The sequence below is a fragment of the Heloderma suspectum genome, chromosome 4, assembly GCF_057233095.1.
Source record: "Heloderma suspectum isolate Gila_16-S chromosome 4, 16-S_ref, whole genome shotgun sequence".
NCBI classification, from domain to species: domain Eukaryota; kingdom Metazoa; phylum Chordata; class Lepidosauria; order Squamata; family Helodermatidae; genus Heloderma; species Heloderma suspectum.
In genome coordinates this window covers 82,721,156-82,747,217 of record NC_139461.1, presented here as the reverse complement: position 1 = coordinate 82,747,217, position 26,062 = coordinate 82,721,156, and the positions used below count along the sequence as shown (strand labels likewise).

The 26,062-nt window shown below is 42.5% G+C and overlaps 2 protein-coding genes and 1 pseudogene across 11 annotated transcripts in view; all 3 read left to right on the top strand.

The window, feature by feature from the left end:
- Positions 1–11,926, top strand: part of EPB41L3 (erythrocyte membrane protein band 4.1 like 3) — a 157,755-nt gene extending 145,829 nt beyond the window's left edge. For 2 of the 8 annotated variants that reach the window (XM_084849816.1, XM_084849815.1), the window contains exons 17-22: positions 960–1,046; positions 2,328–2,459; positions 2,823–2,921; positions 5,740–5,820; positions 6,072–6,188; positions 7,888–11,926. In XM_084849816.1, coding sequence (XP_084705942.1) covers positions 960–1,046; positions 2,328–2,459; positions 2,823–2,921; positions 5,740–5,820; positions 6,072–6,182 — 510 coding nt within the window. In that variant the 3' untranslated portion in view covers positions 6,183–6,188; positions 7,888–11,926. Of the gene's footprint in view, positions 1–365; positions 489–959; positions 1,353–2,324; positions 2,460–2,822; positions 2,922–5,739; positions 5,821–6,071; positions 6,189–7,887 lie in introns of all 8 variants that reach the window. The other 6 variants (XM_084849810.1, XM_084849812.1, XM_084849813.1 and 3 more) reach the window with 5 other exon arrangements.
- Positions 11,927–20,997: 9,071 nt separating this feature from the next.
- On the top strand, positions 20,998–23,643 carry LOC146347084 (uncharacterized; annotated as a pseudogene). Its single transcript, XR_014790435.1, has 2 exons — positions 20,998–21,034; positions 22,372–23,643. The product of XR_014790435.1 is annotated as an uncharacterized LOC146347084 (transcript).
- Positions 22,678–26,062, top strand: part of ZBTB14 (zinc finger and BTB domain containing 14) — a 30,367-nt gene continuing 26,982 nt past the window's right edge. Inside the window, exon 1 of one of the 2 annotated variants that reach the window (XM_084849806.1) lies at positions 22,678–22,865. The gene's annotated coding sequence lies outside the window, so the exon portion shown is untranslated. The remainder of the gene's footprint in view (positions 22,866–26,062) is intronic. The other variant, XM_084849809.1, reaches the window with a different exon arrangement.

Here is a 26,062-nt window from a genome sequence, read left to right as displayed (position 1 = left end):
TATTATTTCCTCATGGTTTGAGTCAGTTAACACAGTACAAAGCAGGCATTTTTAGGCTTTTAAACACTTAAAATTCAGTGTTACTGAAATGTAGTATGCTGCTATGGCTTGTTTTAGAAGAAAAAAAATGCTTCACAAGGACCAGCAAAATCCTAGTGCTAACAACTTTGCTTTTTTTAAATTACTGCTTATAGTCATTACAGATTTGTGCTGATTTATTTTCCCATTATTTTCCTCTCTGTATCCCTGCCACGTTTCCTCCTCTCCTTTGTCTTTGTCTGTTTTTGTCAATTAACATAATGTGTGTCTGTCCGCTTCTCTTCGTGTCTGTGTATGTGTGACTGTATATTTCTCTGTCTATTTAGAAAAAACAACTCTCCGGTGAAAAAACCTTGGATGGTACCGATATCTTCACTTTAATAGAGTCTGCAAGAAAACCAACTGAGTTCATAGGAGGGGTTACATCTACTTCACATAGCTGGGCGCAGGTGGCCATTTGATTCCATCTTTAGAATTTAATTACTTTATCTTGATGGGTCTGGGGATTTTTTGGGGTGGTGGTGATATTTTCCATATTATTTTGCACATAAGTGTGGTGTTCTCATTTATGTGCATTACTATCCCAGAATCGGCATGAAAAAATATTAATGCGCATGCCAGGTACTTTTCCTTCCTAGATCTAGACACACACGAAGACCTCAGAAGAAAATTGGGGTAGCTGTTTGTTTGTTTGTTCCTGAGCTGTTTATTATATTGAAAGTACTAAGGCTTAGTATTTATAATGAGGAGAAATTGCATAGCATTTGTTCACTTGTACCACTGTCCAGCTTTTGAAAACTCAAGCAAACACCTTGTATCATGGATAAGAGGAAGCAAAACAATCAGCCAAGTTTAATATTCTTTAGTCATGTAATTTATATACTGCGTTACGTTTTGATATTAACTTCTTTTTCCTGCAGAGAACAGAAGCAAAGACTGATCAGGAGATACATTCTAGTGAAACGAAGCCAGAGGAGGAGGAGCCACAACAGGAGGCCATAAAGAAGGTTGTGCAGGAAACTGTAATGGTCGAGGAGAGACATGTGATGAGTGTGCATGCAAGTGGGGATGCTGCTAAATTGGCTGGTATTCAGCTGGATGCTACAGCACAGGCAATATCTCATGTGGCTTCTAGCATCAAAGGGAAGGAGGGCTCTGCTGTGACTGCAGGGGCTAAAGAGGAAAAAAGGCAGGAGGCTGAGAAAGCTGTAAGCAAACAGGAAGAAACTGCTACTGTGTTTCATGATCAGGAGGAGGAGCAGAATGCAACAGCCCGTGTATTGGATACACAGGAAAGAAAGCCTCTTTTTGAGGTAACAATGTCCCGTTAGACAATTCTGCATAAATGGATGTATTCTTTACATTACATTCACTCATGAAGTATTCAATACATCATGCTAGGTTATTATTGTGAGCAGTTTGTTTCTCATCTTAGGACAGCTTCATGTGCGATTGTTCCCTACATGGATGGCTCCCAAGTAGAAAAGAAAAAAGAGTTTAGACCATGTGTATGCAGTTGCATGCAATGAGTGCTGTGTGTTCATGAGGGAAAATGCATGTGACATCATACGCATGGTATACAAGCAGTTTTCCTACATGGATGTGTAGGTTCTGTGTAGGAAATGACACATGTGAAGCCGCCCATGTTTCCTCTCTTGCATGGCAGTCTTGAAGCTTATTGCTGGTTCCATGTTCTTTAACGTTTTTTGACTTCATGCGTCATGCAGTTCACAAGAAATAAAGTATAGTGCTGAGGATCAGTGCCTAACCATGTTGGTACTGAAACGGATCTTACCAGAGCATACAGATGTAGTGTTGTGTTCCATGGAAAGATCAGTATCTGTTTCTTTCTCTTATTTAGCCAGTAAGCTCTTTTCGTATGCTTGTCAAGCTGAGAAGAGTTGTCTCTACTCACTGTACAGATTTCTCAGCACATTAACAGGAATTTCCTCTCTCTCAAATTGCCATTTATAAAAGCTTAACATGGTTTTGATCATATAAGAGCTATTTAAAGGAACGTATGTGAGTCTGAGCTACAATAACATGAAAATTAAGCTTAAAAATTTCATAGCTGCCTACTGTCTAAAGGTGATACTGTCCTGGTTTAGATATAAACATTGCTCTAAAGTGCTCTTACATATATAATATGTATTTATTTTTGTATAACGGAGATATTTGTTTCTCTCATGCAGTAGCAGAGCACATTTCATTTTATGTTTTATCTCTGCAATTACTAAAATCCCAACAACTTTAATATATCATACAATTACCTTCTTTCATTGAAGCAGTCACCAATTGTGAAGACCGAAACAATCAGTTTTGGCAGTGTTTCTTCAGGTGGGGAGAAGCTGGAAATTTCTATGAAGGAAGTGCCCGTTGTTCATACTGAGACAAAAACCATTACATATGAATCATCTGAGGTAAGAAACTGCACAAAAGACTTGGACAGAATATAACACAGCCAGATGCTATGAGGGCAAAAAGACAGTCTACGCTAGGAATAACATACCAAAGGTCAAGACTGCAGTGTACAAAATTAATTACATTGAACTGGGACTAAGGAGGCGCCGATATAACTTTGTGGAGAAGTTTTCCTGCATGATACATTTATTATTTGCTTCTCAGCACTGAACACATTGCCACTCACTCCATGTTTGAGTACTCAAAGAATGTAGCCTTTTAAATCTCAGGGTTAAGCAGAATATTCATCAGCTGTACACTAATATCTCCAGATTTTCGACATATTTTTCATTACATAGGGTTTGCTCGTCTGCTTTCCTTAGGTGGATCCTGGTGCTGACTCCGAACCAGGAGTTCTGATGAGTGCACAGACCATTACATCTGAAACTACCAGTACTACAACTACGACACACATCACCAAAGTAAGTCTCAGAAACCTATTTTTCAAGTGCAGGTTTGACGTTTACATAATGTTTTAAAATATGGATATCTGAGATGAGGAAACAGGATATTTCGGATTCCCCCTCCCCCTTGCAGCTGCTGTGAGAAGTACTGTGCAACCTCAGAGAGGTCAAAAAGGGGGTGTTACAGTGAGCAGGGAGAGGAGAGGCCAGGATCCTATAGCCTCTCTGTTGCTTATCCCAGTCCACTGCCAGTAAGGGAGCTAGATAGACTCAGAAGCCCATCTTGGTGTTTTTGAGGAGGAACAGGAGACAAAATGACCTCCATTCTCTTCCTGCCATGCCTGTCTCTTTCTGGCAGGGCATAGGATAGACTGAGGATACCTCCATCTATGAGGAGCACAATCTATGGGATTACATTCTAAAGCACTTCTCCCCAGATCTCACTTAGGCAGGTAAACAGTACACATTTCTTTATTTCTTTGTAAATACAAGATTTATTTACTGACTTTCACCCCTAAAAAGGGCCCCCAAGGCACTTTACAATAATTAAAATCTTGTTACAATTAAAACTGGAAAGCATTAAAGCAAACAAATCTGCAACAGGCAAAATTAAAATACACTTAAAGCTTGGAGGAATAAAACTGTCTCACCTGCCTAAAAGACATCAGATATGGGGCCAATTAATTTGCCTTGGGAGGGAGGTGGGCACCATCACTGAAAAGTCTAATATCCCCAGCAACCGCACTGCTCTTGGTGGCAGAACATAGAGCAGAGCCTCTAAACATAGCCGCAATTGATGGGCAGGTTCATAAGAGGGAAGGCAGTCCATCAAATACCCTAGGCCATTTATTATGCAGTAGTTGTCTGGAATTGTTGAGCAACAAATCTGTATTGTTAACAGTTACTCAGTGTGGAGTCAGGAATCCACAAATAATGGTTGCCAGTTATAACCAGAAACTGAATTTTAGAAAACAATAGGGAAACTCTCCAATATAGACTGTCACAGGAATAACACTTTTTAAAGTCCCTGATAACCCAGAGAGGCAGGGACCGCCTTTTCCCAAACATTGCCATGCTGTGTCTGTGCTGGGATGCAGCATCAATTTCATTGATGGGAGGAAAGGGTTGCAACTACAAACACACACAATCCATCCACCACCCTTTCCCTGCATAAAAAAAAGAAAGAAGAACAGAAAACATTTTACAGGCAGTGGGTACAAAAGGGTGTACACACTTTGCCTCTGAAGTGGGAAGCAAAAACTATGTGTGTTGCCGGTTATTGGAAATGATGATTGGCTACTAAGCCCAGCCAAAATTTATGAATCTATGCAGGCAGGTGTGAAGACCAGGCAGAGGACCTCAGGTAGTAATTCTGCTTCAGGTATATGGAAGACGCAGACAGTTGCCAAGTGTTTGATTCTGAATTGAGTTTTTAACTCCTTTCTCCTCATGAGGTCAGCTTGCTGTCTTGGTCTCCAAGGAGACTGTTATCATTTTCTCAGAGGAATGACTTCTGTTTTGACTCTAGCCCAGCCATCAGGAACTTTCAAAAGTCCTTGCTGCATCCAGTCTCAGAGGCATGTTATAATAACAGATAAGGCAAAGAGTAATAACGCATCCTTTAATTCCTCATGGTATTTTACCAGTCCATTGGCTATTGCCAGTATAGAAACGTAATAAATAATAAATAAATCCACTCAATGATTGCCATGATCAGAAGGTGCTTGAGCCAGTCAGACTGTCAATCATATTTGGGTCCCATAGTGGGGACATGACAGTTATTGTGAACTTGTGAATAACAGATGTTGTCATTTCCATTGAGGTGTTCTACAGCTTATGGGAATAAAGCCATCCAAATTGGTGGCCATAACTACAACTTGTGGTAGTGAATTCCATAGTTTAACTACGTGCTGCAGATTCGATAATTTAACTACATACATAGACAACACAACACAGAAGAACTGAGAAATCAAAGTAGGGTATCTCAAAGAGATTATTCAGTAAAAAGTCTGAAAGAAGGACTGAATTACAGCAGAAAGGAAAGGATAATTTTGAATTAAATTAAAACCCAAAGCCAAGTCACCTAACCTAGTAAGAATCATTTCACTCCTTTCTACTCAAAATTGCTGTGCCTGAGAGAAACAAAAGACAGCAATTTTTTTAATGAAACACTCAATAGAACTCAGTCCCTCCCCCAAAGTGCAGTGATTAGTGCTCATGGTAAAATGTGCCCTAGGATTAGAAGGTGGACCCGTCAGTCACTCAATTACACTCCCTCCTTCCCCTACTTACAATGAGTGTTTAGAGAAACCAAAAGACATTATTTGCAGGAGACAAGTCTGTACATCTCCGAAACACAAGCTGATGAGGTAGCCTCATTCTGGAGTGGCTTTGGTTCTTTTGGCTTCTGAGAAAAGCCTGCTTTGCCTTGGGAAGCAACAGAACTGGCCTGAAGTGGCCTGATACTGCTCAGGCTTCATCCAAATCCAGTGCACATCCCTAATAGTCTCCCTGATGCTCTTTAAGTTTGAAGTAAATTGCTACTATAACCTCTGCTTGTGCCAGGGCATAACACAATCTCACCTTAAACAGGTTTGTTTACTCAGTGAATTCAGTGGGATGCTGTGTTTTGTGTGACTCCACCTAGCAGTGAGTTTTACTTATTTTGTGTACAAATATTCTATATCCAGTTTGTTCAGGAATGTTTTTTATAGTTGATGTCAAGCACTTTGAAACATTTGACATACCTTTCTTTCAGCAAAGCTCAAATAAGGAATTCTCCCTTTGACAACAACAATGCTTTTACTTAAGACCTATATTTGTTTCCTCGTTTTAGACAGTAAAAGGAGGCATATCAGAGACAAGAATTGAGAAGCGAATAGTCATCACAGGGGATGCAGACATTGACCATGATCAGGTATGATTAATAAGCTGCTAAAACTATCCCTAGGTTAGTCTTCTGTTTTTTAACTGTAAATCTAAAATGCAGTGTTAGTGCAGGCATAAAATAAATTGATTATTTAGATCAAATACAAAATTCCTATTGTGAATCACTTTTTCTCATTTGCAAATTGTGTAATTTATCATGAATCTCTCTTCACCTTGCTACTGATCATGCATGTTCCACCTCCTTCTTGTTTTTGCCCTTCTGTGGTTTCCTTGGGCTAGGCGCTGGCTCAGGCAATTAAAGAGGCCAAAGAGCAGCACCCTGACATGTCAGTGACCAAAGTAGTGGTACATAAAGAGACAGAAATCACACCAGAAGATGGGGAGGATTGACCACAGGTAAGAGGATGAGATTTTTCCCAGGTACTCATGGGCTGGCATGTGACAAAGATCATTTCTTCTTTCATAGTTCATCTCTAACCCTTTCTATTTATGCTTGCTGGCATTTGGACTGCATTTTGAAAAAACATTGATTCTGAAACTTACCTGAAGTTTATGGGGCAGAGCTTTTCCCCTCTTTCTGTTAATGCCAGTGAGAAAAATAGAAGAAACCCATTTGCTTATGTCTGTTCGCAAGTTGCTATGCATTTTCCATGATCCAGTATGCTGCTCTGTAATTTCCAAGCCTGAAGACTGCTTATGCATATGACTTGTGGGGGAAGGGAAACATTTTATTTTATTGTAAGATATTATTCTGACTGAAAAACTTAAAAATATAATGGCTGCATATAATGACCATAAATATCAGAACTTTAGGTTTTTAATGCAAAGTTGCTCAGGTATGGTTGAAATTTCTTTTAAATTGTATCTTTTTCTCCATTTACGGGACAATAAGTGCTGATGTGGATGTCTTTGTCTCCTTTTACCATGGCTGTTTTGTTTTTGATAATTGCATTGTTTCTTGAAGGGAGACAGTAAAATATTTTTTTTTCTTGTCTACTGCAATTCAGTAAAGGCATGCTGACAAATTCTGGCTAAGCAGGCATCTTGATGATAATGCAGTTACTGTATGCATGTGCTAGAATATATTGTACATACTAACATGCTGTGCAAGAGCTCTTAATACTACCATCATCAGTAGGTGGCTTTGAATGTTGTGTGCGAAAAAAGAAAAAAAAAGATGGCTTTTCTGCTTTGCTAGCATAATCTTAACTCCAATATATATATATTCCCAAACATGAATATAAATCATATGCTACCATATGGAAGATTGGGAATCTGGGATTGTTGTAGCCTTATTGATGGGTTTGCAGATTGGGTACAATAAAAAAAAAGGGACAAAGGAGATGATTTCTGAGGTGGGAGGCAAGGCCTGTAGATAAGTCCTAGACAAAGAAAGCCTTTCATTTGTGGGTCCATTTAGCAAAACATTGAGAAACTACAGGTATAAATAATGTTCATATTACATATAGATACATATATAGCCATTGTTTGAAGGCTTTGGATAAATGAGCTACTGCCTTATACTGAATCAAGCCATTGGTCTACCTGGCCCAGTAATGCCTATTTAGATTGGCTGTGGCTCTCATGAAGACTCAGACAGGATCTTTCCAGCCCACCTACTTGAGACCCTTTACCTAGAGATGCCAGGGATTGAATCTGGGATCTTTTGCACGCAAAGTATATGTTTTAGCATATAGGCCTCTCATTTAAATTCTATTAGAAACCATTATTAATTGACCCTATTAACTGTGATTCCAAATTTTTATAGCTGTTTAGTGTTCTACAGCTCACACCAAGATCTTTGATCTGGCTGCTACCATTGTTCATAAATAAGACAGATAGATCTCCATCATGAAAAGGCACAAAATTTTAAGAAACCAGTATTGGTGTAATTTTATTTTTCACTAGAATCAGTATACAGGCCTGAGACAAACATTATATACGTTATTACAATCCCACAAATGGCTTTGAATTAGCCATGCTATAAAGAACCAATTGTACTGGAGATAGCTGTAATACTTTTCGTGGCACATAAATCATTTTATCTAGTATTTTGAATCATTTCAAGAACTTAACTAAACTCTTTCTACTGCAGGAATAACGTAGCTTTCTTATGAATTCAGTCATGTACACCACTGGGAATACCAGAGCCTACGTGGAGTCTTGGTTCTAACCCAGCAAGCTTGCATCTCTCCAGCGAAATTTTCAGTGTGGAAGAATCTATCTTGATTGCTATTAAGGACACTGGCAGAAATATCGTCCCATTTTCAGCAATCTGAATCAGCATTAGTAACCCAATATTTGCATGAAGCAACAAACAAATTACAAAGAAGCAGCATTTTAGTTTTCCTAAACTAAGTTTCCATCTATACCTGCACGTTCATCAATAATATAAAACAGTGATCTCATGCTACACATAAAACAGTTCATGCCTTCACAGTTATTGAAAGTCTCAACCACTGTTTCTTAGGTGGCAAAACTTTTGTTTAGGGTGAGTGAAGATTGCCCTAAAATGCTATAAGCTGTATAGGTACTGTGTATTATGTTTTATCACATTAGATGTGCCAGTAACACACTTTACTCAGTAAACAACTTGAATCATATTTGTTTTCATCTGGTTTTATTACTCTTGTCCAATAAACAATGGTGAATCTCTAATCTTATTTAAATGCTTACAAAATGTGCTTTGTTTACCTGATTTGAGACCTTTAATAGATGTAATGATTTTAGCATTGTTTAAAGTTTAAAGTTAGGAATCCTGCAGTCACCCTTCACAAGTCCTCATCTTATAAATTACGTTGTGATTATTTTAAATAAAATGTGTGCTTTCCTTAGCAGTTCAGAAATAATAGTCTGAAATTGTAATATTTTAAAATTGATTTCCTTTTTGTTCTTTTTCTTTTCACAAGTCTGGTCAGCATTTCCTATCTAGGTCAGAGTTAAGCCTTAAACTGTACAAAACACCTACTAAACATTCTTTGTCATTGGTTATCACATCCATTTCAAGGGATACTGTCTTCATTACACTGTCAGTCACATCACAACCCATGGTGAATGTATGTTTCTGCATAGTGAAATAAAAGTGGTAAGTGCACCAAAATTTGTATTGGTCTATGTCTAAGAAAAATGTTTTACTGTATTCAGACATCAGTACCATTTGTATCATATCAAAGTCACTTTAATATTCATAAGAGAGATGTTCTTCCCGTTAGACACAATGTAGTGTTTAGGCAGGTACAAGTAGAAGAGCAGGGCAACTGAAGAAATATTGTATAAGCAACTTGCATCCATACAATTGTGTACATACAATTAGACAAAGACCTCTAGTTTCTTCTGTATTATATAGCTGTTTAATGTGTTTCATGTAAACTAAATAAAGAATATGATCAACTGACTATTTTAGTATTAGCCTGAAGAAAAATTACTTTTGTATTTTCCATTCTAAATCATAAAAGAACTATTTCAACAAATAATCTGGGCACAATCCAGCCGCAGTTAAGAGCTTCTAAATTCCATTCCACTGGAAGAGTTAAAGCATGTGCTTTGTGCTGTCTTACTGAAATTAATAAGATTTAAAATTACTTAATTTAGGCTGGGTTGTGCCCTTTGCTATTTTGATTTAGCTGCTCATTCAATTCACTCATGATACTGTGTTGAAGAAAAAAATGTAATAAAAAGTGCACTTTGCAGGCTTTTGAAATAAGACTATCTGTAAAGCTGTTTTTGCTGGTAAAGCCCAAGTGCATACACAATTTCCAACTGAACTGAGTGGCAGGAGCTTCTGTGAAGCAAGATTGGCTATTCAGCATTGATTGAAAGGAATAAATATTTTCTAAGAGTATATATCAAGAAAAGTAATCTATAGAGAAAATATATAAAAATAAGAGCCCTGGTCCAGCAGTTCCCTGCAAGTGTAGAACTGCAGGCCCAGTTCAGATGCTCAGTGTCCCCACAAGTGATAACCCACAAGAATACACTTGCTTTTGACCCAGCTGGAATGCATGGAGGCTGCTAGTATGAATCAGCACCTCTGTCTAGGAGCTAAATATGTAACAGTCACAATTTGTATAATCACAGTGACATGTGAAAAGGCCAGAGATTATCAGAATCATGGATGCTGCCTGTCTGACCCCAGGTAGAGCTGTTGGTTCATAAAACTAGTATCTCCACGTAATCTTAGCTGGGCCAGAAACCTGCTAGTGCCCCCCTGTGCACTTTCACAGACCAAGGTGGGGTTGTTGACCATCTGAGGCCAAATATGCTGGAAACAGCTCTACACATACATCTCCTGTGTTCACTGGAGCGCCTGAAAAGCTTTGGATTGTGCTGAAGGTGGTGTTTTATCTTTTCAATTCTCTTCTTGGGACCATTTCTCATAATAACTGTACACATTTTGATAAGTGACTCCCATGGACAGTATCCAATACTGCCCCCATGCTAGCAAGACCTAGCACTAGCGCAATGGGAACTTAGTGGTGACCAAACCAAACCAAAATGCTTATTTCCAGAAAGGTGTGGATCAGTAGAGCTCACATAAGGGAGCTTCACTGACCAGTCCCAATCTGGAAATGAGTTTTCCGAGGTTACTTTTAGAACTGCTAATTCCCTGTTGCACAAGTGGTGGGTCCTGTGAGAGCAATGGAACTAGCAGAGGTGGAGCAGCAGTATTGGATACTGCCCTGTGTCTGTAAAGGTCATTCAGGAATAGTTACTACAATTTAGCTAGCTCAGTGAATGACACTTATAAGTACTAAACTGCTCCCGGTATTTTTCAATATAGTCTGCCTTTGATGATCTAACTCTCTGTATAAGGCTGAATTCTAAACACTTACTAGAGAATAAGCATCATTGAACACAGTGGGATTTAGTTCTGAATAAACTTGCAGAGAATTGTGTTGTCAGTCTCTTATTATTCCTGTAAACTGGTGCACCTTCTACTCTTACTAATGCAGACATTAGTATGTGGTGGTTCTGTTCATGACTCACAGGGAGCTCTCTTGCTGCTATATGTAGGAAGCAGCTCTCATACAAACACTGTTAATTTCTTTCTTGTTGAAGACTTCCTATTAGCACACAAGAATGTGTTCCTTCCAGCACAACCATCATCTTCTGTTACTTAATGAACACATGAAGATTCATCACTTCTGTCAAGTTTTAGATTTTCCATTTGCCACCCTCCTCAAGTTGTGCCGTTTTGGAATAGTGTATCCAAGTATAAGCACTCCCTTCTATCCTTGTGAATGCCAAAATCAGCTTTTTGTTTGTACCTGTGGCAGCTACAGATGGGATGGGTGTGCCATGTTTCTCAGAAGACTACACTCCAGGTTCTTGTTAAGGCATCAAGCATTTAAAAACAGATTCTGAAATCAGATTACTATTCCATCCAGGCAATATTTGCTTTCTCAGCTAAAAATCAAGTCCTTGGGTATCAGTTCAACTGATACTTACTTAACCTGTGAAAAGCTTATGTTCCTGTGAACAGGTACTTATGTGTAAGATAACTAGGTAACTTTGGTCACAAGGCTAAGTGTCAAAGCTGCTATTAAAATATGGGAAACATTGTTTTGAAGTGGCTAGAAGGGTGGATTCTCAAAACCAGTTCAAGTGATAGTGTAAAGCATCTCGGATATCAGCTTCATTCAGAAATCAGTAAATCATAGCTCATATGATAAGGTTACATATTACAGTAGCCACTTCACAAGTCAAGCAATAGCATAAATGTTATGAAGCATGGCATCAGAATCCACTCTAAGGCTGCAATCCTAAACACACAAAAAGGGAATAAGCCCCATTGAACACAGTGGGACTTACTTCTGAGTAAATGTGCGTAAGATTGTGCTGCATGATTTATGGAATAGATACAACCTTCTGTCCAAGGTTACTTCTATGTTGCCTACATTTTAGCATGGCATATCAAAATAAGAATGCTATCAAAAGCTAACACGTTGTTTTATAAGATTTGTCTATTTAGAATGGGTGCTCACAGCTAGAATCATGAAGTGCACAAAAGGATGGCTTGATGTTAGTGAACTTTGAGGGTACCTCCTGGGAAATAAATGTTGCTTTTTGATTGTTTTGGGGGGTTGACTGCCTAATGCTGTGCAGATTAAATAAAAAACTGTTGCCTGTTTTTCACTTGCTGGCTTTTGTCTCAGTCTTTCCTTGTTTGTTCATCTTCATCTAGCTCTTATGCATGTAGTGGTTCATACAAACTAAATGTAGCAAGACCAGCCTTGTTTGAAGGCATCATTCTTACATGGAACAAATCATCTAATTAAAACAGGAATCATAATTTCAGAAAATGAAGCATTGTGGGCTGTTGGCTCTGCCTCATTAAGATAAAGGATCATGTTACAAAATTTAGCTGGAAAGTGGTGGAGTTAGTACACATGCCAGCAAATACAGCAAAGGTACAAGAGTAGATATAGTGGCCAAGAGCCAGAAGCATACGTGTAAAGTACTTCTGCATTACAAGAAGAAAGAATTGTCAGATTTATCCCCCTTGCAACAGTTCCTCATACCTCATAGAATTCTGCCCTGGAGGAGGGTGGGGGAGCTAGCAGCTGAGAGGGGTACTACTGGAAGGGAGGAGCTGAAACACACACATATAGAATTGCAATGTAAAACAGGATTTTCAGAAAAATAGTGACTTTGTCAAATTACAAAGCCCAGATAAATTCAACTGATGTAAACACACACTGATGTCTTTGAAACCTTTAGCTATGAAATAAAAGATTTTTAGTTTGCTTATGTATGTGAGACCTCCATTGCCACTGGCTCAGTACAGAATGTTTATGAATATTTCAACTGCTCAGAACTTTAAAAACAAAAAACAGCTAGTACATAAGGCCTACACTCCAGCTTGAGGAGCTGTGGTTGGGAGGTTCAGGAGAGAATAAGCAGCACTATCAAAGTGGAGGTCAACCAAAGTCTGTGTAATGTGAATAATACGTGCAAGTGTGTGTACATAGGAATAATATGCATGCACACTGTCACATATTTATGCCTAGGCTGTGGAGAGGACTGGATTTGGAGCCACCTGGGGGCTGGGAACTGTTTGTTTTGCTCCTGCCACCTTTCAGGTACTTCTCTGAAGGCTGCTTTGGTCAGAGTCGGTGTGGGGAGAACTGGATTTAGTATCTATCATACCTTTTTTAAATGTTTACTTCCTCTTGAGATGCTTGGAAGCCTTTTCACTTTGTAAGGGTGAGGGACATAATAAAATGGTTCACCCACTGAAGCTGTGAAAGCCCTGGTTGCTCTGTGGATCCAAAGATGACTTGCATAAGTGCCCCTCCCATTGAGCAGATCCTTGGTATACACCCAAGTTGAAGGCAATGAAGCACAATGGATAGGATGCAGGTGGAGAAAGACCCACACTGTCTGTCTGAACTCACGTTAGAGCTCATTATTGAGCCTATTCTGTGATGATGGCAAATAAAAAGTTGCTTTCCACCACCACTGCATCTTCTCAGTGTCATCCAGTGGAGCTTTTCTGAGTGGTTAGTGTCCTGTTACAATCTGACCCAGAGGTAGATATGGTGGAAACCAACTTAGCACACTGTAACAAGTTTGCAAGATACTTAGAAGATAGTCTGCATCACAAAAGACCACTGTTAGCAGAGATCTATTAATAGAGGTGTCCAGGGCACTATCCAGTCCAGTTTTATTGGATGCATTTCCTTAAAGACTTAAAAATGTGGACAAAGTTCTTGACAACGTCCAGCTGAATTCCGGTATGCTTGACCCTTGCCCTCCTTGACTTATTGTATATAATAAGGAAGAGATGTTTGGCCATGTCTAGGAGATTGTAAACTTCTCCTTGAGATGGGATGGTACCAGCCTCTCTAAAAGAGGTGGTAATAAGACAGCTCTTAAAGAATCTAGACCCAGAGGATTAAATTACTATAGGCCAGTTGCTAACATGCCCTTCTTTGAGTGGGTTGTTGCTGGCCAGATCCAGTCACTCTTAGGCAAAATGGATTTTCTATATCCATTTCAATCAGGGTCCAGGCTCAATTCAGAGGGGAATAGGGGACCCTTTTGATTCTCTTAGCAGTTGTTGATACCATTGTCCATTGTATACTTCTGGATAGGCTGGCCAAGTTGCGTTGGGAGGTATAACGTTGCAGTGATTCTACTCCTACTTGGTCAATTCCAGATCATTCTGAGGGACTCTTGCTTTAGTCCTTGATGATTATGCTGTGGGGGTTCCACAGAGCTCTATTTTATGGGTCAACCAGTAAGAATTCCTCTTCAATAAGGCGTTTCCCACAGCAGGCAACACCTTCCCCCACACACAGTAATGCTACCACCAAGACCTTTCAGCTCAGGTCCAACACTTTTTACTTTGTCCTCGAGCTGTGAGGACACACTTCCTTTACTCTATAATCTGTATAATCTCCTTTATTACTTTAACACTTACATAGTCAAGAGCAGAAGGCATAGGATTTTATAAAACAAAGAAAACTTTACTAATTACAGCATTAGGCTGTTCAACAGTAAATCAGTAACTTTTAAAGTTATCTATGTATATCATCTCATATACATAAATCCTAGTCACTCGCTCTTCAGACTCTCTTCATGATTTATCTCTTTATAGACCAAACAGAAATCCCATCTCTCACAAACCCTCTCTGATCTAATCCCTATCTGTCTCACATAAGCACAACACCCAGCTTATATCACACACACACACGTCACCTCCTCTTCACTCACTCAGCCAGTCATCTCCGACATGCTAAAACATCATTCCTCCTGTCACTCATCCCACTCTCTTTAGAAATGCTCACCATAAAACAGAGATATAACAGGAATACATATTTATAACCACAGGTTCATAATCTACATACATCACATCCTCCTCACAGGAGGATTCCTCTAGCAAAGTTCAGATGCTTCATAAGGCAATACAATACCAGGGCTACATGGGGCATCTTTTCTGGTCCCAGGCAGGCCATCTTCCCCATCTGGATTTGGGCCTCAAAGACCTAGGAAAATTATGGGTGCATGGGGAAATTATGGGTACAAACTGTAAACAAGCACAATTTTTGACATTGCACAACATCATCATTGATCATGGGGCACATCGGTTAAGGCATCAGCCAGCCTTAGCTTCCAATTTCCTGGCTTTGTGGAGCTTCAGCCAACATGAGATAGCCTTAACTCTGATCTTAAACCAGTAGAGGTTTTGATCACTGAATTCCCCTGGTTTTTAAAAAGAAAATTTCTCCCCAAGGTATTTGGATCTGCTTTCTTCCAAGTTAACCTTTATAATACCTGGGATTATACATACTTAACTAATGGTAATAAAGATTTCATTTCAAGGTGCACACTTATTTTTTTTAGGTGTACATCTCAAACAATACATGCAGTAGCCATGTTGGCTAATTAGAACAAATCAAAAGCATAATAGTAGGGTAATAGTTTTATTAGGAATAACCAAACATCACAATCTAGGGAGCCAGCTTTTGAGATATCTAGAAGACATCTTTGTGATGAATTATAATAAAAAGGGAGAGGCTAGAGCTGTTTATTGGAACTCTTTCCTGCAATTTATAATGAAGAATGTGGAGTCCAAATGGAGGCGGCAATTCCATTCTATTCAGTTAAACAAAATCCAACTTACATTTGAATAAAAAAATATGGGATGGGGGGCAGTGCCGGGAACTTGTCTAGCCCTGTTGGTAGAGCTTACTTCTGAATAATTTGCATAGGATTCCAGCATACTATTTCCCTTTCCCTCTCTATCCCCTCTTCATCAGTGATCTGTCAATCAGTGTGAGTGATTCCTTCCGCCTCCAAAATTACCTCACTCTTATCTCAGTTCAGTTTCCTGCTACTCCTCCCCCACTACCAAAATGCTGACAGAAACAGGAATTCCTCTGAAAACACTGGCAGCATTCTAGCTTCAGAGTAAAACTAATAGGGCTGTGCATGGATGCCCTGATCTGACTCGGAAGCTGCTTCATGGCTTCCAAGACAGGCCCGATTTGGCTCGGGCTGATTGGGCAGGGGGGCAGTCCCAACACACCTCAGCCCCTAAGCGGGATTCGGATGGCTGAATCCCGCTTTGGCCCCCCATGACACCCTCACGCAACCCCCCAGCTGCTTACTTGGACTGCCTCCTCCGCTGTCAGCTCCTGAGCCCTGGAACATTTTAAAAATGGTAACTCCCTGCAACAAGAGCCAGTGCGCGTCCAGGGCTCAGGAGCTGGCAGCAATGACACCAGCAGGTGGTGGCGGCGGAGGCAGTGGTGATGGCGGCAGTGACAACAACGGTGATGGCTTGGGTAAGGAGCTGGAGGTGCTGTCGCAGCTGGGGTGGGGTGCCAAAGCTCCGAAGCTCTTTAGAGAGCCCCCAACCCGCTTCAGGTCTCTTCATGCCCCCTCCACTTTGCCTTGGAAAGGGCCCGAAGCGGCCCGCTTTGACTCAGGCTATGGGACTCAGGCTGAAGCAATGAATAGCCCTAGAAACTAAGCATACCTGACATAACTTTGCTAGCATTTGTTCCTATAGGCTTTCATTGGGCAGACAAACCTTAATCATGTTTGATCTGCTGCTCAGAACTTCACCAAACCAATGAAAGGCATATCTCCTCAACAAACCTGAATAAAGTACATCAATAGTTGTCTTAATCTGAGGCCTAGTCCAGCCAGGACCCACACTAACCAGATTCGAAGGTACCAATATGACTCAAGTCCAATTGTGTGTGAAAGAATGATACAGTTTATTGATGGAAAATGGATGCAGATAACAGCAAGCAAAGATAAGCTTACATACACCCTCCAACTCTCAGCTGCAGTCACTGGTTCCAAGAAGTGATGGGTGCCATCCCACTAGGCTGGTTATCTGAGCAGGTGATTTACCTTCCCCCTCTCAGAGAAGAGGTAACAGGCCAATCTGGATTTTATAGGGCTGGTCCATCACCTAGTTCAGACTGTCAGAAGACACACACACCTTCACCCAGAAGGAGAAAAGGGGGGGCCTTTCTCTCTTGGCAGGAAAGGAGGTTTCTCACAGCATAGGAAGAAACATTCTTAACAGCTAGAAGGTACACACTACTGTGTAACTACTGTGCATTGTTTAACTTTGTTAATAGCAAAAAGCATGGCCATCACTGTAAAGCTATGAAAACCAACTCTAATTTCATAAAAATTGCCAACTGCTGTAGCAAATCAGTATACGTATGCTATTAAACACTGCAAATGATTCTGTGTAAATTCATACCTGTGTCTTCGCCATTCTTCCAAAACCAAATCCAGTAGCTTTCATCATAATATGAAAAAAATACACATGCTGAGCGGCAGCTTGGAGTAAAAAGTACAAATGTGTCAATTTTCAGCACTTTTTAACTTGTACCTGTGGCAATTTTTACTGGATCACTTTGAAATTCTACACAACTGTAGAAGTCATTGGCTTTATCATGGATGCCAAGTTTCACGTTATTAGCTAAACAGGTGTCAATTTTATAAGCAGTAGAATTTTGAGGCTTATAATGGCAGGACCTGTTTTTGGTGACTTACCTTAAATAAAGGGGCAGTCCCATGCCCCTTTCATATCTGGTACTGCCTTGTTTACAGCATGGTGCTAAAAATATGGACCCAGAACACTACTTCTTTATTTCATTAAAAGAAAGATCATACAATAAATCATGGCCTGAGTATAGGAACTGAAATTGCAAATCATTTATTGAATGTAAATACTTATTTCTGAAGTAACAAGTAGAGAATTGTCCCTTTAACTTATGTGAGGTATATTCTTAGTCACTATGACTTTCACAGCGAACTTTTCACACTATAGGGGAAGATTACTTCTTTAAGAGGTCTTAAAACTGCAACAAGAGAGTAGGTCAAGGGTCCGCAACCTCTTTGGGTCAGTGGGCACATTTGGAACTGTGTGGCATGGACATTCTCACAAAATGACTGCCATGGTGGGTTTGTCCATTCATAAAATGGCTGCCGTGGTGAGCACTGTGGCATTTTTGCCTATTACCAATGAGAATACATTTTCAATAGGTATTTCTTTCCCACAGCAGGCAATACCTTCCCCCCACACACACCGTAATGCTACCACCAGGACCTTTACCTCCGGTCCAGCCCCTTTACTTTGTGAGCTGTGAGGACACACCGGCTTTATTCTAACCTGTATTATTCCCTTGATTACTTTACCCTTTTGTAGTCAAGAGCAGTAGGCATAGAATTTATAAAACAAATATATCTTTATTAAATATAGCATTAAGATGTTGAACAGTAAAGTAACTTTAAAAGATCATATCTATATATATCCCCTCTCACACACAAATCCTAGTCTCTCTCTCTCTCTCTCTCTCTCTCTCTCTCTCTCTCTCTCCACAACTTATCTCTTCACAAACTCTCTTCACACCCTCCACAGACCCTATCCCTCGCTTTATCTCTAACACTCTCTCATCACAAGCCCTATCTGATCTCTACACAGACAGAGCTCCCTGCTTATATATCACATAGTAAACTTCACACACACCCTCAGACACTCAGCCAATCATCTCACATATGCAAATACACCATTCCTCCCGTCACTCATCCCTCTCACTCTAGATATACTCATCATAAAATACAGAACCATAACAGGAATACACATCTATAACCACAAATTCATATTATATGTACATGTAACGTCACATGTTACACCGATTTCCTAGGTGGCAACTAGTAACACTTCGCCCAAGGATCTAAGGCAGAGATAGGGTCTGAGCTCCAGAACACAAAACCACTCCTATGAACTCAAATGAAGATGACACTGGAGGGCAGCACTTTGCTTTGCAGCATCCCAGTTAAATAACAATAATTTTAAAAAGATTAAGAAATAAAATTAAAACCAGGAAAGGCAGGGAGCCTGGCAGGCACCGAGAGTGTTGTCTGAGGACACATTGGTGTCCATGGGTATCACGTTGGAAACTCCAAGAATAATAGAATAGTTATGAAATGAATGTGAAGAGCATCAAAAGAACATTGCGCAAACTACACGGAGTTGTAGTAAAGCAGCATTATACAGTATTTTCAGAAAAATATTAAGCCTATTTCATCACTATCAAAAACTAGTTAGAAGAACTGCATTTCATTCATCTTTCAGGAGAAATATTCAGCACATCAAGGTCAAGCAATAGAAATAACCCGTGTTTAAGTTATTAGCTGACCAATGAAAGTGTCCAGATTGGGAGTCACCAGTATGAACAAAACCTACAAACATAGTGTGATAAACAGGGGCACTCAAAGAAAGGCTTCCATAGATTATGCTGAGGTAGAGGTAGGTATATATGGGAGGAGGGATTTCAAGAGGCCCCGCACCATTTTTCATATGTCAAAACCAACACTTTGAATTGGTCCTGGAAACAAACAGGAAGCCAGTGAAGGCAAGAATGGACCAGGATGATATGGTCATAATACTTGATTCCACTTAAAACTCTTACTGTCATATTTTGCACCAGCTGAATTTTCTGAACTGTCTTTAAAAGGCAGCCTCATTCACAATGCATTACAGTTCACCAAATGGGAGGTTACCAGAGCATGGATTTTAAAAGGCCCTAACCCACTTGAAAAACTCTACTGGATAAATTTGAGAGGACTCGGGTGGAGAAAAATTACTTTTTCACCACCTTCACTATCACAGAATAGGCTTGACAATGAGCTCTTACTAGTATTTTACTGTATTAACTCTGAGTTTTCCTCTACTTGCATTTTAGGCATCCCAACTTGTTTCATCACCCTTAGCTCAGTTTCATCACCAAAGAGCTGAATGAGTACTGTTAAGCAAGAGAGGTCATTTAGAAGCGATCATATCAACCACCCAGGCAATCTCTGCATTACACAGATGGACACGGACTCCAGCAAGAGCACTAGTCATACCAGCTGGAACACACACACACCCTTCCAAAGTAAGAGCTCTCTGGAATCCATCAGCCTCTAGGGATGGAGCATCCTAATAGGTCCCCCATTCTTGCAGAGGGAACACTGTCAGCCTAAATCTCAATCTTAAATCTCAAACTGACCATGACAAATGATTGTTTGTACAATCCTGCACCTTCAGACCACTATCCAATAGAGAAAATAGTCTAGCATGTGGCCTACTAGATATGTTGAGCCAATGACACGTTGGTATAGCCCATGATCATTATTTCGTTTATTATTTATTTAAAATATTTCTTGGCCACCTTTCAGGGCAGAAGCTCTCCCAAGGTGGCTTACAGCAATAAAATACATAAACACAGTTAAAATATTAAAAGTGATAAAAACATAAAAACAACAATAAAAGCCAACAATAAAACCAGCAACAATGTTAACAGCAGTAACAGCGAAAATAGCAGTCATATCAAGAGAAGGCCATATTAAAATAATATGGTCATGGCATCCATGAAGTCCTGAGCTACCCCAGATTTGGGGGCCTCAGCATCAGTTTTGAGATTGCATTGGACAATCATCCAGGAGGAGCCTGTAACTCCAAGTCTGAGACCACTTCCATCAGCTTAGGTATGGAGACTACCGGGTAATGGGGTGGGCTGTGAATCTGCAGTCTGTCCCATTTACTCAACACAAGATATAAGCACTCCAAACTGTTCAGGTTGGTGCCAGGAAGCCTGGGAAGAATGAATCTCTATAGAAAACAGTGTTTGCTCCCTTCTTGAGCCTATTCTGGTGCTGAACCAAGTACCCAGGGGGACACTGCTATGAACAACTAATTTCCCCAGTGCTCCTGCCCAAATTTCAGTTATACATGCCAGGTCAGGCTCCTCATCCACAATCAAATAATGGACATGGCAGATTTTATCATGAACCAACCTGGTGTTCAACAGCAGCATCAGAAGGCCAGAGGGTTGACTGGTTGGGGGAGATAGCAGAACAAGGGATAGAATCATAGAATCGTAGGGTTGGAAGGGACCTGTAAGACCATCAAGCCCAACTAGATGGTCTTATTGGGTAACCATGAACAAAACAACCCTAAATAGAGACCAGTAGTAAATATCCTCGTCCCCTCTCCCTATTTAGTGGGGTGGTCCACACCTCCCTGAACTGGCTCTCTCACAGGAGATTCCCCTTTGGTGTTTCCCCCACTGGTAGCAACCCACTGCCCATGACAGGCTGGTAGACATCCACTTACTCCCAGAAGCTGGCTAACAGCCAAATGTAGCAGCCACTGGGAGTGCACCCTCTAGCCAATAGCTGTTCCTCCATGTCTCTAACACAGCAGCTAACAAGAGGAATCACATGTAAGATCCTACTTGCCCTCAGCTTTCTGGGCTTTTGCATCCGTCAGCCTTCAGCAGGCTTGTGCTTGTCTCTGGGTTCAGCTCACAGAAGGATTGAGGTGTAATGTTGTGTAGGTCTCTCTCAGCCACTGATGTTCCAGTGCTGGTGCTCATTCTGCTTCTACCCATTCAGCACAGAACACACAGGTCTTCAGATACCCCAGAAGGTTGCTTATAGGGTTAACATCAGGGGTTATTAATGGGCACCTACCAAGGAGGCTGATACCTCAGCTAGGGTCTCACTGCTATCCCATGGAGCCCCCTGAGCCTGTTGCTCATTGTCATTGCTGCTGCTTGTTTTTCTGCCCCTCTTTCTGTGAGCAAGCAGTGGCTTGAGCAAGGTCGTATGCCTTGCTCTCTTTGTCTGTGTGGCCATGTGAATTCAGCCCAGAGAAAAGGGGGAAGCAAATGACAGAGGAAAAGTGGTAGGGAGATGGGCCCATTCAAGGAAGAGGCCCACTGAGGGTATCTTGCCCAAGGGAAGAGACCTACAAAATCTGGAGCAAGCACAGGTGGCTTAGCTGCCTTAACTAGGCTTCCATTTAAATAATGCACATTACATCTTTTAAAAAAGGAGACAGAAATATGGTTGCAGCACGAGGGCTAATACACACTTCTTTTGAAAAAATTCTAATTGTTAGTATGTCACACTAGAGAGCCCTTCTGCATGAGTAAAATTAACATTATACACCTGTGTATATGCGTGTGTATGCTTAATTTGCATTTTATGCCCAGAAATCCTACTTGTGTCCCCTAACTCGGTACCTAATAATTTGAGATACTGTACACACAAACGCACACCGTTTTTATTTTGCCCTTGCGTGAGGGAACGCCTCTTCGCTGAAGGAAAGGCAGGCAAGTCTTCCGTTCAACCCACCCGACCCGGGGATGCTTCTTCCCAAACGGTTCAGAATCTGCCGAAGAGGCGCGTGGGCGCCGGGGCGCGCGCCGCGAGCCCTGCCGGCGAAGGCTTCAGGGCGCCCGGCAGCCCAGCCTGGGCCTGAGGCGCCGGGGGTGGAGGGGGGGACGCGGCGGCTGGAATAAGGAGTCAGGGCTTCAGTCCCCTGATGTATCACCTCGGTGAGGGAACCGGGCTATTATCGTCCTCACAATTCACCTTTCGCTCTGACGTCACGAGCAGCGCGGGATGGCGCGCGCGCGCGCAAACCCGCGTACAGCCGGCTTAAGAACGAGGTTCGTTTGGCGGACGCCATGGTTCGTCACGCTTCTGGAGGTGTATTGGGATCTGTAACCGGCCTTTTTTTTTTTTTAACTGAATAAAGGCGTTTCTTTCAAAGCTTGGAAGGGGGAACAGGAGAGGCGCTTCCTTTCGCCATGTACGTGGGACGGAGCCGCTTCCACCCAGCAAAACGGTTTATCGGCCGCTTCCACCCAGCGCGGCCCCGTCCACAGCGACGGAGCGCGGGCAACCGCCCAGGCAACGTCCCGCCTTCGAGCGCGAGCCCGCCAAGATCGGCAGAGAAGCGCTCCCTTCCCCCCGCCCGCGCGAACGAGCCTCCACCGCCACCTCGGGAGGACCAGCACAGCGCCCGCCCTCTCCCTCCGGGGGGCGCGCCCTGCTCGCATCGCGCATGCACGTTCCCGCCTCCGGCGCGCTTGGCGCGCGCGCACTCAATGCTCGTGCAGGAAGCGGTGGTAACGGTCAGAGAGACGCGCGCCATTCCCCCCTACATCCCCCCCCCCTAAGTCCCCAAATCCTTGCTCGGAGGGAGCGGTCTCGCGCCGCCGCCCCCCTCCCCGGCCCTGTCCCCGCGAAGCGTGGCACCGACAGGTAAGCGCGAGGGGCATCTGCGCGCGCACTCGAGGCTGGGCTGCGGCGGAACCGGAGGGAGGCGGGGGAGGTGCGCTGGGGAGGTTCCGCCGCGCGCCGCCCAGTGCTCCTCTCTGCGCGCGCCGCTCGTCTCGGGCCTGGAAGGCGACCTCGCGCTTCTCGGGCAATTCCGAGAGGGGAGAGCGGCGCCCGCGCCGCCCTCGCCGCCGCCTCCTCGGGCCCGGGCAGTGCAGGAGCCCCGTGCATCGAAGGGGGGCTCACTCCCGGAGGGGCGAGTGTTCGCCGCCCGAAAGTGCCTCGGCGCCCCCTCCTCCCCGCCGCCCTTTGAGGCCGGGCAGCGCGAGCGAGCTCTGCAGCGAGAGCCGTGCTTGGGGCGGTCGCAACGGAAGCCCGTTCCCTCCGCCCCCGCGCGCGCGCTGGCCTTTCTGTGCTCCGCCTCTGTTGGAGGAGTGGGACGGGTGCGGAAGCGGGGGGGAGCCGCGCGCCTGAGGCGTTTGTGCACTTCTCTCCGCTGCGGTCCCGGCTCAGCGGGGCACAGGCATAGGCCCCGCACGGGCACTAGCGCGCATGCACCGAGTTAACACGGTTACTCGCACGGAGCCTAGAGTGCGGCTTGCCTGCCTGCGGAGTTGTGTTACAGTACGTGCACGCTAGGAATGCACGCTCTTGCCTCCATATGGAGAGACATCGCCTTCGGCTCAGTTTGAAACGCGTAGGTTTACTCGGAATGATTTTCGTTCCATTGAATTTCCGACTAAACGTGATAACGACTGAACTAGCTTTCAAGGGACCGAAGTCTAGCTTTCCATTCACCAATCCTATCGCGCTAGTTCCGATTGTTTTAAAAGTAAATAAATATGACTGGGATTAACAAAGCAGTGTAGCTTATAACATTGTTTTAAGAAGTTGTGTGACTAAATTTAACCACTTAGCTGCTAGCCGTGGGCTTAAAGTCAAAATTCTTGGTGTCCTGAAATAGGACTTAATGGATTGCAGCTCTGGGCTGCAATCTTACTTTCATTTAGGTGGGAGTAAGCTCCATTGAACTCAGAGCTGGGATTTATTTCTGAGCAGATACAGGATTGCATTGTTGTTTTTCTTTTAGTTCCATTGACTTCACAGTTTTGAATATCTGTCCACAGGACTATTTCTTACCTTGGGAATCCCAATTGGCCATTGAAGGTTTCGGAAAGATTTCAGAAAACAAACCTTAAAGCATTTGAAAGCAAATATTATTGCTTGCAATAAAACTTTCCCAGTATGCACCTGTTTTAAAAAGAATCTATCCCACAATTCTTAAATCAAGGCAGCTTAGCAATAATGGGGTTCAGAGGGCTCCTCTCTCGCACATTCAAGGAATGTGTAAGGGGAGCTGCAGGGCCATGCATGCTAATTCCTTTCCCTGGCCCATATGTTGTTGTTGTTGTTGTTGTTCAGTCGTTCAGTCGTGTCCAACTCCTCGTGACCCCATGGACCAGAGCACGCCAGGCCTTCCTGTCCTGCGCTCTCTCCCAAAGTGTGCTCACGTTCATATTCATTGCATCGGTGATGCTATCTAGCCATCTCCTCCTCTGCCGTCCCCTTCTCCTTTTGCCTTCAATCTTTCCCAGCATCAGGGTCTTTTCCAGGGAGTTTTCTCTTCGCATTAGGTGACCAAAATATTTCAGCTTCAGCTTCAGTATCTGTCCTTCCAATGAGCACTCAAGGTTGATTTCCTTTAGGATGGACTGATTTGACCTCCTTGCAGTCCAGGGGACTCGTAAGAGTCTTCTCCAGCACCACAGTTCGAAGGCATCGATTCTTAGGCGCTCAGCCTTCCTTATAGTCCAGCTCTCACAGCCATACATTACTACTGGGAAAACCATAGCTTTGATTAGACGAACCTTTGTCGGCAAGGTGATGTCTCTGCTTCTTACTGTGCTGTCTAGGTTTGCCATAGCTTTCCTCCCAAGGAGCAAGCGTCTTTTAATTTCATGGCTACAGTCACCGTCTGCGGTGATCTGGGAGCCCAAGAAAGTAAAATCTGTCACTGCTTCCATTTCTTCCCCTTCTATATGCCAGGAAGTGATGGGGCCAGATGCCATGATCTTAGTTTTTTTAATGTTGAGTTTCAAACCAGCTTTTGCACTCTCCATTTTCACCCTCAACAAGAGGCTCTTGAGATCCTCTTTGCTTTCTGCCATTAGGGTGGTATCGTCTGCGTATCAGAGGTTGTTGATAATTCTCCCGGCAGTCTTAATTCCAACCTGTGATTCATCCAACCCGGCGTTTCTCATGATGTACTCTGCATATAAATTAAATAAGCAGGGCAACAATATACAGCCTTGCCGTGCTCTTTTCCCAATTTTGAACCAATCGGTTGTTCCATGTCTGGTTCTTACTGTTGCTTCTTGACCCTCGTACAGGTTTCTCAGGAGACAGGTAAGGTGGCCTGGTACTCCCATCTCTTTCAGAATTTGCCACAGTTTGTTGTGATCCACACAGTCAAATGCTTTAGCATTGTCAGTGAAGCAGAAATAGACGTTTTTCTGGAATTCTCTTGCTTTCTCCATGATGCAGCGAATGTTGGCGATTTGATCTCTAGTTCCTCTGCCTCTTCGGAACCCAGCTTGTACTTCTGGTAGTTCTCGGTTTGCATATTGCTGAAGCCTAGCTTGTAGGATTTTGAGCATCACCTTGCTGGCATGTGAAATGAGCGCAATTGTGCAGTAGTTTGAACACTCTTTTGCATTGCCCTTCTTTGGAATTGGAATGTAAACTGACCTTTTCCAGTCCTGTGGCCACTGTTAAGTGTTCCAAATTTGTTGGCATATTGAGTGCAGCACTTCAACAGCATCTTCTTTTAGGATCTTAAATAGCTCAGCTGGAATACTGTCATCTCCGCTAGCTTTGTTGTTAGTAATGCTTCCTAAGGCCCACTTGACTTCACTCTGGAGGATGTCCAGCTCAAGCTCCGTGACCGCACTATCATGGCTATCAGGGACATTCAGATCTTTCCTATATAGTTCTTCTGTGTATTCTTGCCACCTCTTCTTAATCTCATCTGCTTCTGTTAGGTCCCTGCCTTGTTAATCCTTTATCATGCCCGTCTTTGCACAAAACGTTCCCTTGAGATGTCCAATTTTCCTGAAGAGATCTCTAGTCTTTCCCATTCTATTGTTTTCCTCGATTTCTTTGCATTGTTCATTTAAGAAGGC